Below are 15,067 nucleotides of genomic sequence, written 5' to 3'. Positions count from 1 at the left end.
TTACTATCCAGGAGCACCTGGGTGGCTCAGTTGGTTAAGGTTAAGTGTCTGACTTCGGCTCAGGTCATGATGTCAGGATTCTGGGATTCCTCCCACTGAGCATGGAGTCTCCCTCTCCCTCTGCCCAACTTCCACTCCCCCACTCGTGCTCTTGCTCTAATAAAGAAAATCTTCTTTTTTTTTTTTTAAGTTTACTATCAAGGATATATATAGAACTAAAAATAAATTAGAGGGGCGCCTGGGTGACTTAGCTGGTTAAGCGTCTGCCTTCCACTCAGGTCATGATCCCGGAGTCCTGGGATCGATCTACATCCAGCTCCCTGCTCAGCAGGGGATCTGCTTCTCCCTCTCCCTCTGCCTGCTGTTCCTGTGGCTTGTGCGCTCTCTCCTTCTGTCAAGTAAAAAAATAAAATTTTTTTAAAAATTATAAAAAGTCATGCAACTCAAAGGATTACATGAGTAAAAACTACAAACGTCTTTGTAGACGAAAACACAAGAACCAAGAAATACATGACAATATACTTAGCTTCATTATTAATCCACAAATACAAAAGTCATCCTAATGTGATACCTTTACACTCATCAGAGTGACAAACCCCGCCCCCAAAAGCCCAGCAATTCTAAGAACATCCCAATACCACATGTTATGAAGTGAGGCAATGGGGATTCGCCCACCAGTAGTGGGATGGTAACCTGCTAGAATTTCTCAGTAGAGCAATTTAGTATTGTCTGTAAAGTTGGAGGACTAGTTCGCTCTTATTTCCGACTCCCTAGCAGTTCTGTCTTTAAGATTACCCTGGAGAAATTCTTGTGCAGGTGCATAAAGAGAAATTCATTGAGAACCTTTACACCTTTTCCAGCCACTGTTGAGGGGAGGCGGATGGGGGTGGGGGAGAAGCAACACACAAGTTCATCTCCAGGAAAATGGATAAATTGTAGTGTATCCGTTTAACGAAGTGCTATTTTTCAGCTGTACTATTTAATGAGCGACAACTACATTCTCACGGACATAATGTGTGCAAAAACAAGGTTATAGAATCCGTGCGATACGATTGCATTTGTATGAAGATTCAGAAGCATGAGAGACTAAAGCAATTGGTCAAATAAGCCTTCACTGTTACTGTATAATTTGTACTTTGTAATATCTGGTTGTTGCATGGTTCGTTAAGCTTCAGGCTAACAGAAAATTAAGCATTAACTATGGTGCCAGGGGAAAAAAATCTGCGAAGTCAAAACGTTTAAAAATCCATCTACGAATTTTTAGTAAATCTCCGTGTAGGAAATTAGAGAGGTCATCTTAGGCTATCTTTAGAATGCCGTCGGTAATGCCGACTTCATCCTGAATTCCGTCCTCCCGCGGGCCACCCGAGCCTGAAATGCGGTCCCCTATGCGCGTTAACTGGCCGTGACACCTGTCCGAGCGCCAGGCGCCCGCTGCATGCCTAGGCCACCAAAGCGTTCTGTGTGGACGCTGTCACTGCAGAAGGCAGAGCGACATGTCCAGGGCGCAGATCTCAGCGCTGGTGTTCGGCGTCGGAGGGTTTGGAGCTCTCGTCGCGGCCACCGCCTCCAATGAGTGGAAAGTGACCACGCGAGCATCCTCGGTGATAACCGCCACTTGGGTTTACCAGGGTCTGTGGATGAACTGCGCAGGTAACGCGTTGGGTTCTTTCCATTGCCGACCGCACTTTACTATCTTCAAAGTAGAAGGTAAATATAATGGCTTTGTTTGGGGGTGCAAGTAAACTGTCACTTTTCCCCTCGCTGTGCCGAAGCGGTTGCATCCGGTCGGCTGTTAACTCAGTGAACACTGAGCATCTCAGTCAAGGGCCGGGCATGGCCTGGGAGGGGTGACGGGTCTGACCGTGGCCTGAAGGGACGTAATGGTGTATTGTGTGTGGCCCGGGAAAGGGGATCAGGTCATGGCTCTACTGCAGATACCGACTGCTTTGAGTGATAGACTCCAAGGGACAGGCTACAAGTGGCTGTTTTATGTATCTATTCTTAAAGATTTATTTATTTATTTTAGAGAGAGAGAGTGTGTGTGTGAGTGTGCGGGGAGGGGGGACAGAAGGAGAGAGAGAGAGAATTTCAAGCCGACTCCCTGTTGAGCCCCTGAGCACAGAGCCTGGAGCCTGACATGGGGCTCGATCTCACCACCCTGAGATCATGACATGAGATGAAATCAAGAGTCAGCTGCTTAACCAACTGAGCCCCCCAGGCACCCCGCAGAAATGACTGTTTTAAAAGCTCTTTTCAGTTTCATGGAGGATTTTATAGACAGGTGTGTGTACATCTAATACACACACATATACACATGTACACACATGTATTATCAGTAAATCCTGTTATCCCGTATTCCTATATTTCCTCAGCCAACTGAGCATGAGGTACTTACACACATGAGCAGAAGCGTATGTGAATATTCATGTACATATTTAGGGCGATAGAAGCTTATGACCTGAAGGACAGTGCTGAGGAAAGAATTCTGTTCACAGAAGGGTTTCTATTTTTTTTTATCATATTTAATGATAACATAGCAGAGCAAGAAGAATTTAAAAAGTAGCTCATGAACTTTGCCTTTTTGTTACTTGGTTTTATTTATTTAAAAAAATGTGTAAGCAAGCATTCATCATTTTGCCCATTAGAAACTCTATTACAAGTATATGATTCTTAGAGAGGGAGTTTTTTTTCTTTAAAGGCATTTTCATACCTCAGGATACCTCCAGGGAAACAACTGTTTGCTTTTATGTCGTTATAAGAATCACTATATGCCTCTGCTTTCTGTCTATTCGATGTGTTTGCAAATCTGCCGTAAGCTGTGGGTTTATTAGGTTAAAAATCGCCTGTTGATATTTTATGAAATAGAGTCTTTTTGCAGCCAAATGGCAGAACTGTACCTTGGCCCCAGTAAAGAAAATGAAAGAAAATGTTAACTAGGAAGTTACTAAAGCATAATGTTTTATGGGATTTTGTGTAAAGTATTCACGTCATTAGAGCACAATTCGTGCCAAAGGATGAAGAGAGAATATTTAGTTAAAGTCAGGAGAATTCTAAAGATAAGCAATGGACGGGGAGCCTGGGTGGCTCAGTGGGTTAAAGCCTTTGCCTTCGACGCAGGTCATGATCCCAGGGTCCAGGGATCGAGCCCTGCATTGGGCTCTCTGCTCAGCGGGGAGCCTGCTTCCCTTCCTCTCTCTGCCTGCCTCTCTGCCTGCTTGTAATCTCTGTCTGTCAAATAAATAAATAAAATCTTAAAAAAAAAAAAAAAAGATAAGCAATGGACATGTTCAGGCTCAGAGAGCCCACTTAGGCGCTCAAATAACAAACTTTCCTGAACACCCGTTCAAAGAATCAGGGTTATATTTCTTATAAATATTTATATTTATATTGTAAATATTTATATTTATATATACATATTTATATTGTAAATATTTATATTTATATATACATATTTATATTATAAATATTTATATTTACGAGTCCCAACTTGTAAACTTACTTTGGGCTATTTCAGAACTGCTCCTTCTCCTCTGGAAGGTTTCGCTAGGTACAAGGGGAAATTGTAGAAGGAGAGGAGGGTTGTGGGGACCACTGGTGCTATTCTGCACATCTCTGTGGTTCTTCCTTCTCCATGGCCCCTGTGGCCCACTCCCATCTTGGACAGCACGTAGAAGATATGTCACGTGGGTAAGTGTAGTTCTTTGTTCTTTACTGGGTTCTTTTTTTTTTTTAAGGAAAAAAAAAAATTTTTTAAGTAATCTCCATATCCAATGTGGGGCTCGAACCCACAACCTTGAGGTCAAGAGTCACATGCTTTACTGACTGAGCCAGCTAGGCACCACTACCGGGTTCATCTTTTTTTTTTTTTTAATATTCTAATTTTTTTAAGTTTTTTTTTAAGATTTTATTTATTTATTTGACAGAGATCACAAGCAGGCAGAGAGGCAGGCAGAGAGAGAGGAGGAAGCAGGCTCCCTGCTGAGCAGAGAGACCGATGTGGGGCTTGATCCCAGGACCCTGAGATCATGACCTGAGCCAAAAGCAGAGGCTTAACCCACTGAGCCACCCAGGCGCCCCTTTAATTTTTTTAAAGGAATTTATTTATGTGGGAGAATGAGCAAGAGAGGGAACACGAACAGGGACAGAGGGAGAGGGAGAAGTTGACTCCTCTGCCAAACAGGGAGCCTGATGCCGGGCTCGATCCCAAGACCCTGGGATCATGACCTGAGCCAAAGGAAGACACTTAACCTACTGAGCCACCCAGGATCAGCCCCTGGGTTCATCTTTAAAAAAAAAAAAAAAAAAGTTTGTCTTATTGCCCTTTATTCTATATTCCTTAATGAAACCCAGCTATTGGAAAAATTGACATTCAAAGTTAGCTCCAAAATGGCTAAAGAACAGTGGTAGATTTCCGTATGACTCCAATAGCTGCTTCCCCAAGTGTATCTTAGAAAACAGGGAGTAAGATATTCCAGATACTACATAGTTCCCCCCTTAAAGTTTTATCCACCTTGATTCTGCTTTTCTATATTAAAGACAATGTGTTCTCTATCTGCTGTGTACCATGCACACAAGAGGTAATTTGAAAATATGGTTCACTAACAATGCTGTGATGAGAACATGTAAAATTAATTTAACATAATCTCTCCCTGTTCTTCATCCTGAATCGAAATCTTTATAAAATAAACAAGTTGCTACAGACATCTATTTTCAATGCCAGGAACACTGATTCATGTTTCCAGAGGAAACAGGGGCTCACATCGGGATTTCCTTATTCACATGGAATCGTTGCTGCTGATTTTCCTTGACTCTTGTTGGAAAACAGAACAAGGGGGTGTTGGGAAAGCGTGCCAGTAGGCTCTCTGATGTCACAATAATTCCAAATCGGGAACAGAACTCAGAGCCAGTGAGGAATGAAAATGGGTATATCATGTTGTAAAATAAGGAACTACTTAAGCCTGCAATGTTAATCTGAGCAAATCTTCTTAGTCTTAGGTGAGATTAAGTCTCCTCAAAGAAAGAAAAACAGAAAATCTTTGAGCTGCCAGGGTTTTCGTTTGTTTGTTTTGGGCCTTGCTGTTATGTAACCTCACTGCCAGCGTCATACCTTCTTGCTACCACCCCTTCTCGGATGTCTCAGTACAGCTGCGGCGTTTTAGGGACTCGTGTAGGTTGATAGTGATGAGAGCCTTGAAAGATTGGCTGTGAGCCAGACGGTCTCTGACAAGAAGCATTTACAGTTACAGTGAAAAATACAGGCCTCTTTGACGCTCGTTCTGTGGAATGAATTTGAGGAAAACACCCCAGGGACACTTGTAATTCTGTCCCCATTGTGGCCTGCCAGCTGCTTGACTCAATTTCAAAAGCCTGTCGTTGTCTTGAGGTCCAGGACCCACCACGGGCTACATCTCTAGTTCTGTCATGTTTTGTCTTTCTCTCGTGTCACTGTTAATAGCGGAATTTCAACTGTGAAAGCCAAGTGTCTCTCCGAGGGAGGAAAGCAGTCATTTCTGACAGGGAAAGCTGGGTCCAGAAAGCACTGCTACAAGGAGCGGCACTGGGGTCACCTCGAAGACAGGGACCCAGACCATGAGGTTCTCCTTGTGCTCCTATCACCCAGGGGGCTCTGGATATTTGCAACATGGCTGAACAACAAAATAGTGAATGAGACAGATGGTTCCTGATGAGGGCAAAATTGTACTCATGGAGTGGTGTGACTGGAGTGATTTAGGACGTGGACTCAGGCAACAAAAAGGAAGATCACTGAATTGTGATTCAGCAGACCGAACTTCAAACTCTCTTTTTTTTTTTAAGATTTTACTTATTTGACAGAGAGAGCACAAGCAGGGGAGCAGCAGAGGGAGAAGCAGGCTCCCCACTGAGCAGGGAACCCAATGTGGGGCTCGATCCAAGATCCTGGGATCACGACCTGAGCCAAAGGCAGATGCTTAACCAACTGAGCCACCCAGATGCCCCAAACTCTGACTCTTTCATTAACTAGCTACAAGACCTTGACTTTGCCAATGAATCTCCGTGTCTCATTCATAAATTTCTTTCTCCATAAACTGAGAGCTGGACTCCCAGAGCCCCTTGAAGTATCTTCCAACCTGAAGTTCAATTCCAGGGCTTTGCAGGGCTTCACCACCTTGTGGTAGTTCACGGAAGAATTACAGCTGTAAAAGGCTCCTTTAATGTAATTTCTCCTGAGATTAGCCCTTCTTTTTCTCCCATTATCTATTATCTTAGCTGGCTTCCTGCGTTCTTGTTTAGAATCTTATCTGCATCTGGGTGGAGATAGGTTTAAATGACCTCAAATGACTCAGTGAGTAATGACCAAGTAGAGGTGCCAGGATTTCAGTGGAATGAAACCAAGCGCTGTTCTAGAAGCCAGCAGTCAAATGCTGGCTGCCTGCAGGGCCATGGACCTTTTCTCCTCGCTACCTGTCTCCTCTACCTCTCTCGCCCCCACCCCCATCCCCTTAACAGTCATGCCATAGAAGTGGGGGTAAAGAGGGCACGTGGGTAGTTCAATTGGTTAAGCGTCTACTTTTGGCTCAAGTCATGGTCCCTGGTCCTGGGATCGAGCCCCGCATTGGGCTCCCAGCTCGGGGGAGAGCCTGTTTCTCCCCCTGCTGCTCCCCTGCTCGTGCTCTATGTCAATAAATAAATAAAATCTTAAAAAAAAAAAAAAAAGAATGGGGGGATAAAGGAATGGTATGTGCTAGGGAAGTTTTCCGTGGGTGTTTATGCACATATAGAGAACAGCTGGGAGCCATCCGAGGTCCTAACTAGATTTCTTGCTGGTTGACATGTGTGACTTAGTCTATGATTAAGTAACAGTAAACACAATGCAAACAGTGGTAATAAATAGATGAAAACTGATTACCTTACCAGTGAGGGAAAATTGACTTCAGTAATTTAAATCCTTCCAAAATATTTCACAAATAACATGTTTCATAGATCTCTGCACTCTTGGAAGGCATTTCCCTTTCATCTCAGGAGAGGTATCCGTTTGCTAAGATTTTGACTGCTTTCTAAGCTTCAATTTCATTTGTTAAAGCTGAAGCTGGGGAGCCTGGATGGCTCAGTAGATTAAGGGTCCTGGGATCGAGTCCCATTTCGGGCTCCTGGCTCAGCGAGGAGCCTCCTTCTCCCTCTGCCTGCCGCTCCCCCTGCTTCTGCTCACTCTCTCTTTCTCTCTCTCTGACAAATGAATAAATAAACAAAATCTTAAAAAAAAAAAACTGAAGTTAATTTGAATTTTCAATATATTTTCTTGCCATATTCCAAGTATACATAAAGTTATTTAAAATCATATAGAAAAACTTAAGTTTCATCTTTGGCCGTTTTTACCCCCAAAATAAGCCCAAGAAACATTTGACATGTTTTGGCCCCAACAAAATATGACATAATTTCATGTGCATACTGACACGAGATAGGTGAACTGTATTTTCACAGTAGAATCTGGACACCATGAGCCACTATAAAATTGTCTCTATGCCAAGAGCAATGGAATGCGTAGTGCCGGAAGGAGCCCATGTTGTGGTGAAGATGGCCCTGGAGCCAAAGCAGCCAGGATTAGACGAGAATTCTATGTCCCTAGGGTGCAGCGAGTCCCTTCATGGAAGCCCCGGAGATTTCCTAACGGTTGGTCTCCATTAATAGTCTCCCTGGGGCCAGGACCTTATCTGATCCATCTTGGCGTCCTTGGTGCCCTTCGCTGGGGCTGGGTCCTAGCAGGACCTCAAGAAAGGTTTGTGGATGGAACAAAAGGAAGACGTTGTTCATGGAGTTAAATTGCAACATTTAATAGATGCAGAGGGTATCTCCTATCATGTCACCAACTCTGCCAAAGGGAGAAGGCCCTAGGAAGGTGCTTAAATGTAGAGCCGTGCATGTTTTTTATGAGATGCAGAGGCATTTTTCAAGACACATACTGATTTTTTTTTAAACGATTTTATTTATTTGACAGAGAGAAAGCCCGAGCGCACAAGCAGGGGGAGGGGCAGAGGAAGGAGAAGCAGGCTCCTTCCCTGAGCAGGGAGCCCAACACAGGGCTCGGTCCCAGGACCCCAGGATCACCACCTGAGCAACAGCACTTAACCGACTGAGCCACCCAGGCGCCCCAAGACACATACTGATTTAGATCCTTGCTTCTTCAAAGATGGTCCTCAGACTAGCTGCATCTGCATCACTTGAGAGCTTACTAGAAACTCGGGATCTTGGCTCTGCCACAGACCTACTGAATCAAAACCTGCATTTGAACAACCTCCGCAGGTGTCACTTATCAGATTAAAATTTTGAGAAATCCTTCCTCTTTAGGGCTTGAAATTTGGATCTAATGGACTCACTATTTACTAAATAAGGGTCTTAATTTCCCTGGGCTTCAATTTTCTTGCCTGCTAGATGGTGATTAACCAAGATAGCAGAGGCAAATGCCTTATCCAATGCCAGGCAGAGACGCTCAGTAGAGGGTAGCGCTCATCCCTGTGAGTCGGTCTTTCAGCACCGAGAGAGCTTACATCTCGATCCTGGTGCGGGGCGGGGGGGGGGGGGGGGGGGGGGGGGCGGTGACCATTACTTTTGTTCCATCAGTTTGCTTCCAGCCCGGACCCCTGTAGCTGCTTCCTGGGATCTGAAGCCTAAAAGACGGCAGCCTCTGAACCCTAGGTCGTATTTATAATATTACAAAGAACACTGTGCTCGCCAGACGCACACTGTTTATGCTTAGGATTTGTTAGACCCCATAGGGTGAGACCGGGCTGCATTCCGAAATCAGGTTCTCCCCACGCATGTGGGGATCTGTTCGTTACGACAGTCACAGGTTGCACCTGCTGGAAATGGGGAGAAAAAATTCCACTTTCTGCTCGCCTCATTGAGGAAGAGCTGCACCAAACCAAGGCTAGGAAGCCGAAAAAAGGATAAAGATTTACTCAAGTATTGCTAGCCTTGAAGACTGGAAAAAACTCTGTGACAGTTTAATATATTGATTTGAATCACATTCACATTTTACAAAGTGCTTTCACGTAATTATGTTTATTCAAAAGATGGCATTCTGTAGCCCCCATGATGTGGGCAAAATCACTGAGGCTCATAGGGGAACGTATTTATAGCTTTGTATGGTTGTCTACAGATTTTGGAGGGAAATATTCAGCATTTTGTACTAGCTCCCAAACCTGTTTGAGTCCTAACTCTGCTGCTAATTTTTTTTAAAGCATTTATACAGGTTTTTTTGAAAATAAATCAGTTTAGCATATACTCAAATGTATAATGACTTTCTCATAGGACTTTTTTCTTGGTCTTCTGTAGTTTTTGTTTTGTTTTGTTTTCTAATAGAGCGTCTCCTGCCCTCTTTAGTCCAGATTTTATAACTGCTTTTAGGAAAGAGATCTAACTCTATAGCATTCTATTGCTTGGTGAAAATAGGTCATTATTGCCATTTCTGGCAGAAACGGCTGACAGGAAACAGGACAGGAAATGATGTAATGATTCCAGAATTTTCTATTTCCCCTATGCCCTGCTGTTTGGGGAATGACCTTACAGCTAACGAGGAACTTGCCACGAATTCTTGTAAGACCTCGTGTAAATCACTGAAATTCACTTTGTTCCCCTTTCTTACCTACAGCATGAGGAGGGTGGGATGGAGGATATCTAGTTAATACTTCAAAAGTTTGTGGAATGATCAAGAAACATAGTCCTATTACATGAAATAGACTATTTATTTTATTATTATTTTTTTAAGATTTACTTGTTTATTTGAGGGAGAGAGAGAGAGAGCACAAGCAGGGGGAGCAGCAGAGGGTGAGGGAGAAGCAGCCTCCCTGCTGAGATCATGACCTGAGCTGAAGGCAGACCCTTAACTAACTGAGCCACTCAGACACAGACTAGAAGGTTTTAAAATGTACTCGGGGGCACCAGGGTGGCCCAGTGGGTTAGGTATCTGCCTTCAGCTCCGGTCAAGATCCCAGGGTCCTGGGTTCGAGCCCCAAATCTGGCTTCTTGCTGGGCATGGGAGTCTGCTTCTCCTCCCACTTCCCCTGCCTGTGTGCTCACACATACACTCTCTCTCTCTTCTCTCTGTCAAATAAACACTAAAATATTTTATAAATAAATAGATAGATAAAATGTTGGAATCTGTTTTAGTCCAGGATGGTAAGACACACAGACCCAGAATGCTGTCATGAAGGAAGAAGTTTTTAAACTCACAGATCCCTAGAAGCAGGAGGCCGGCTCCCCACACCGGGCCACTGGGGAAGCCCCAGCGCCAGTGGGGGCGGCAGGAGCGAGAGGAAAGCCTGGCCAACACCTTCACTGTTGTTTTCCCTGGGGAGGCTCATCAGGTTTGGGACTGACTAGCCTGAACCACCTCATTGGGCTCTGGGGTAGGGACGGTCCTACATGGTCTGTACCTGGCCCTGGGTGTGGGGGGGCGGATCGGGACCCAGGAAGAGGCTCGCTGTGTGTAAGCTTGACAGAGAAGCTTGGCATTGGTGTGGGCATTGGACGTGTTGATTTGCATTTGAAAGGTGACTTGTTTGTTAGCCCTGGGTTGGGGGAGGCAGTCTGGGGATGCCCAGAGCACAGCGAATACTCCTTTGGTGTTTGCACAGGTAGGGGAGCGAGGCGAGTGCTGGGTTCTTCCACATCTCCTTAGGGCTTCACTCGCTCATCTAATCTTCAGGACTTGTTTTCTCCTGTAAATATTTTGTGTGGAAAGGAGTCGGGTTTATTTTTCACAGGGTTCACTGCTCCTTGGTCGGCTTGTTGCCCAGCGGACCATACGTGCGACAAATCAGCTCCCCCCAGTGTCTTCTGTCCCTGCCTTTGACGACCTCCCCTCCCCAGGGAGACACACTCCAAGGACCCTTTCCGGGGACACAGTCTGCTGGAGCTGGTGATTTCAGAACTCCCTGCTGCTCTGCCTTTTTTGGTCATTCCAGAGCATTCAGAAAGCTCTACTGCTCTTAAATGAACTCGGGATAATTAAGCTGCCTTTCGGGAGCCAGCTGGTTTCCCAGTTAGGCTTTGGCCAGGTTTTTGTATGTATTACAGGAAAAATTGATTACCAAAGGTTGACAATTTGGCAAATGGCTGTGATGTCGTATTACAGCTACAAAGGAAGCCTGTAGGTAGTTAATTCAGTTATTCACTAATGAGTGCCTTCATCAAAGCATTCATTTAGGTTCCTGGCACAGAATATAGGTCTGGGGACGCAGTGAGGAAAAGGACAGAAGCCTGTCCTCCGTGGGTGTGCTGACAATCATTTAGCAGACAATCAGCTCGGCGTGGTAAGTGCTATCTGGTGGTAAAGTTCAGGGAGCAGGCGGGCTTCCCAGGAGAACTAGCGCGGGGTCCAGCTTGAAAGATGGGTGGAAGTTGGCCAAGGAGAGAGACGGGGAGGGCATTTCAGGCTCCGGGATTCATGCGGCTCTGCACTTATTAACTGCATGACTCTGGGCAGAATGCTTGACCCAGGAGCTCCTCCATCTGTAAAATGGGAATAATATCATCTCCTTCAGAGGGCGGTGGTGAGAATTAAGTGAGTCCCTCTGTGTAGAGCGTGTAGAGCCGTGTCTGGCCCAGAAGGCAAAGGTCTTAGAGCAGGAGGGGACCGAGGGCCTGAGCACCCAAGGGAAGGGCATTGTGTAGGGGCTCAGAGTTGTGCGGGGAGATGTGAAAAATCAGCCTGCAGGTGTCGGGAAAGGGGAGCTTGCCAAGGGACCTTTAAACTCTATGAAGAAGTTTTGACATGGTCTTAGAGGAGCTGGTGGCCCGCGTTTTCGAGAGATAGTGCTGTATTTCATGTTAGAACCAGAACCAGCGGGACAGCAGGGGAACAGGCAAGGAAGACGTTTAGAGGTAGAACTGGTAAGCTCGCAATGGGGTGACTTGTGAGGGATGAGAGGCATCAAGGACGGCCCTGAGCACCCCTTGCTGGAGACCTGATGAGCACTGACGGAAAGTTCCTTGAAGAACAGGAGGGAAGGTTAATTCCTTCTAAGGTACCATTAACAGCATGAGAATGTCAGAATGAGGAGGGCAGTAAGCCCCCACCTCATTTATTCTGTACTTAAATTGCATAGTGCTGGTGTCGGGCACCGTATTTTAAGGGACGTGGATATAAACCACATTCACTGATTCTTGAGGATGGTGACTTGGAGGATGAGGGGTCTTGAGTTAAATTCACATGAGCAGTTATTTTTACTTGGAAAACAAAGAGGAAGACTGTGGTCAAGGAGGGGGAGTGGGAAAGACACAAGTAGCACCATTGGGTAAACTTTGCTATGGAATCAGATTTAGGGGCACTATGAAGAAGAAACTTCTTTGAGAGCGGCCCCAGAATGGAGGAGGTTGTCTCAGAAAGAACCGCCTAGAGGGGCGCATACGTGGCTTAGTGGGTTAAGCGTCCGACTCTTGGGCTGGGCTCAGGTCATGATCTCAGAGTCCTGAGATCAAGCCTCGTGTTGGGCTCTGCACTCAGCGGGAGTCTGCTTGAAAGTCTCTCTCCCTCTCCCCCAACTCTTGCACATGCTCTCTCTCTTAAAAAAAAGAAGAAGGAGAAGAAGAAGAACTGGCTAGACGTATCCAGGGGAGGCTAATGATTCTCTGCTAAAACGGTAGTAGAAATAATCCTAGCACTGGTTGGGAAGATAGAATAGGTCATCTCTAAAGCCATTTCCAGTTTGAAATCTGAGTTCTGTGAACGTGTCAAAAGAGAAGGAAATATTTAAGCACCAATCTTCCTGATTTGCTATTGACTTAAATACTTTTGGGCAATGCTCAGGCTCTGTGCTGGGCACTTGGGAAGACAGCAATAAAGAGACTTTGTCTTTGCCCTAGAACGGAACACTGTTTAAAGTAGGAAATGTTATATATGTTGTATTAATGTTATTGTATTTAAACCAACGTATTAATATATGTTAGAGTGAATTTAATGAATATATAATTTACCATCTAAATTGATGTTTTAAATGGTCCTGAGCAAACCCAAGGGATGCCACCTAACCCTTGCCAGGGAAGGAATGACTTCTAAGTCCAGGCATAAAGCTGAGTGATGGGGGGGCTGGGGGATATGAGAGGTCAAGTCCTGCCTTTAATTAAATTTCTTTGGATCAATATTTTTGGTTCCCATGTATACCAAATATAGTCCATGTATAAAAACTAGACCAGCCATCCTGTTGGGAGACTGATTTTCTCCAGAACACAATATGTGGACTTTTGGCAAGAGAGGCAGAGGGAAATTAAGGCTGTTTTCTATCTTACTATAACCAGATGTTCTCATTTAATCCACCAGCAAATACTGAGCCAGTTTTATCTGGGAGTTTCAGCCCGCTCTGCAGGACTCCTACGACTGTCCCTGCTAAACTGATTCTCTGCTGCGCGGGACCCTTCCTTGGCTCTGCGCCCTGGCTCTGCTTTGCTCAGCTCCCAGTTCCTGGAGATCAGCTGATGCCCTCTCTCCTGTTTGAACTTGGACCTCAGACCCCTCGCTTTGTTCTGCGGGCTAAAGTTTGGGTTCCAGGCAGTAGATCTGTCTTAGTCATGACCTTCCTGCCTGCTCATTCCAGCCTGCCTGGCTGCTCAGCCCTGACCCAACGTCTTCCCTGATCCCTAAGCCCTGGACTCAACGGATCTGCCTCCTGGTTCTGCTCCCTCACCAGAACGTGCCCTTCTCCCACCCTCTTCCCCGGGAACAACTACTGGAGGGGGTCTCCAAGCCGTGAGCGTTTGCGGAGAAAGGAGAAGCAGGTGGGAAGGCAGGAAGCCCGAATACACAGCCTAGTCAGCAAACGGGAACGCAGACAGTTGGGCCTGGCCTTGGTAGGGGGGTGGAGCCGCCAAGAGGGACCAGCAGACACTATTATAGAATTATCTGAGATCCATTTAGGTCACCTGGGGAAATACCCATGTCATCCTACTGACAACCTACTCTCTCCCCGATTCAAGTTAGCACTGGCGGAATTCTGAGCCTGACAGGTAGGTAGTGCTTTTCCCCTTGAACTTCCTATTCCGGCTGCAGCTCCGATTCTATCCTGTAGGGGGCGCGCAGGTTCTCGTGGGTGCAATGACGGCGCCTCCGCTTTGCCCTGCTCTTCCTGCTTCTGCTTCCCATCTCTCCATCTCTTACTGGGAGGGGTGGGGGTGGGGGTGGGGGTCGGCCCTTGCCCAGGGCGGCGAGCCGTCCAGCCTGTGGTCCAGCTCCACTAGCGTTCTAAAGCCGATTCCCACTAGAGGGCTCACACCGCGTGGGCGCCCGCGTGCGGACGCAGCCGGTTCTACAGGTCACCACGCATCTGCCCCGTCCTCACCGGGCAGGCACCTCTACACATCTCTCGCTCACGCACACAGACTCACGTTCGCCATGCAGGTGCACACGCACGGCGACACCCATACGCCATGGACAACCGCAGGCCCCGCACCAAACGCCACACATCCCCCGCTCACCATGCAGGACCCGGCACATACCAGACACCACCGCTGGCAGAGTCAGAGGCCGGACTTGGAGACCAAGGTCTTCACGGACAGAAATGCGGGTCCGCAGGGCCGTCGGGGGGCGGGGGGGCTCAGTTGGTTAAGCCTCCCACTCTTGATTTCGGTTACGGTCATGATCTTGGGGTCGTGCGATGCAGCCCTGCGTGGGGCTCTGCACTCAGTGTGGAGTCCGGTTCAGATTCTCTCTCTGTCTCTCTCTCTCTGTCCCCCCACTCTCTGCTTACGTGTTTCTGCGCACACACACTCTTTCTCTCTCAAAAAGAAAACAAAAAATGTGGATCTCCTGCACAGAAACGGTTGAAGATTCCTGCTCCTCAACACCAGAATAAGGAGCATTTCACCCTGGAACAGGGTCAGCAGAGAAAATTTAGTTTCTGACCTCGGCCTTAGTGCCTCTCACAGCCCGGGAATATGAGCACCCTCCATCACACTGTCCTCTTTGTCCACTAGATGGACTGGAAACTGCCTTGCCTTTTTCACATCTTCTCTGCTTGCTGAGTGTTCCCTCAGGTGAACTCTGGGGTCTGGCACACATTGAGTCCTCCATAATGACCAGTTCCCTCCTTTCCTG

The 15,067-nt window shown here is 46.4% G+C and overlaps 1 protein-coding gene across 2 annotated transcripts in view; it reads left to right on the top strand.

Annotated features, from left to right (window-relative positions):
* Window positions 1–1,289: 1,289 nt before the first annotated feature.
* Window positions 1,290–15,067, top strand: part of CLDN10 (claudin 10) — a 125,039-nt gene continuing 111,261 nt past the window's right edge. The window contains exon 1 of one of the 2 annotated variants that reach the window (XM_032864148.1): window positions 1,290–1,710. In XM_032864148.1, coding sequence (XP_032720039.1) covers window positions 1,497–1,710 — 214 coding nt within the window. In that variant the 5' untranslated portion in view covers window positions 1,290–1,496. The remainder of the gene's footprint in view (window positions 1,711–15,067) is intronic. The other variant, XM_032864149.1, reaches the window with a different exon arrangement.

Source organism: Lontra canadensis, unplaced genomic scaffold (assembly GCF_010015895.1).
Source record: "Lontra canadensis isolate GAN:19392208 unplaced genomic scaffold, GSC_riverotter_1.0 scaffold26, whole genome shotgun sequence".
Classification (NCBI taxonomy): Eukaryota; Metazoa; Chordata; class Mammalia; order Carnivora; family Mustelidae; genus Lontra; species Lontra canadensis.
This window is presented reverse-complemented; position numbering and strand designations above follow the sequence as displayed.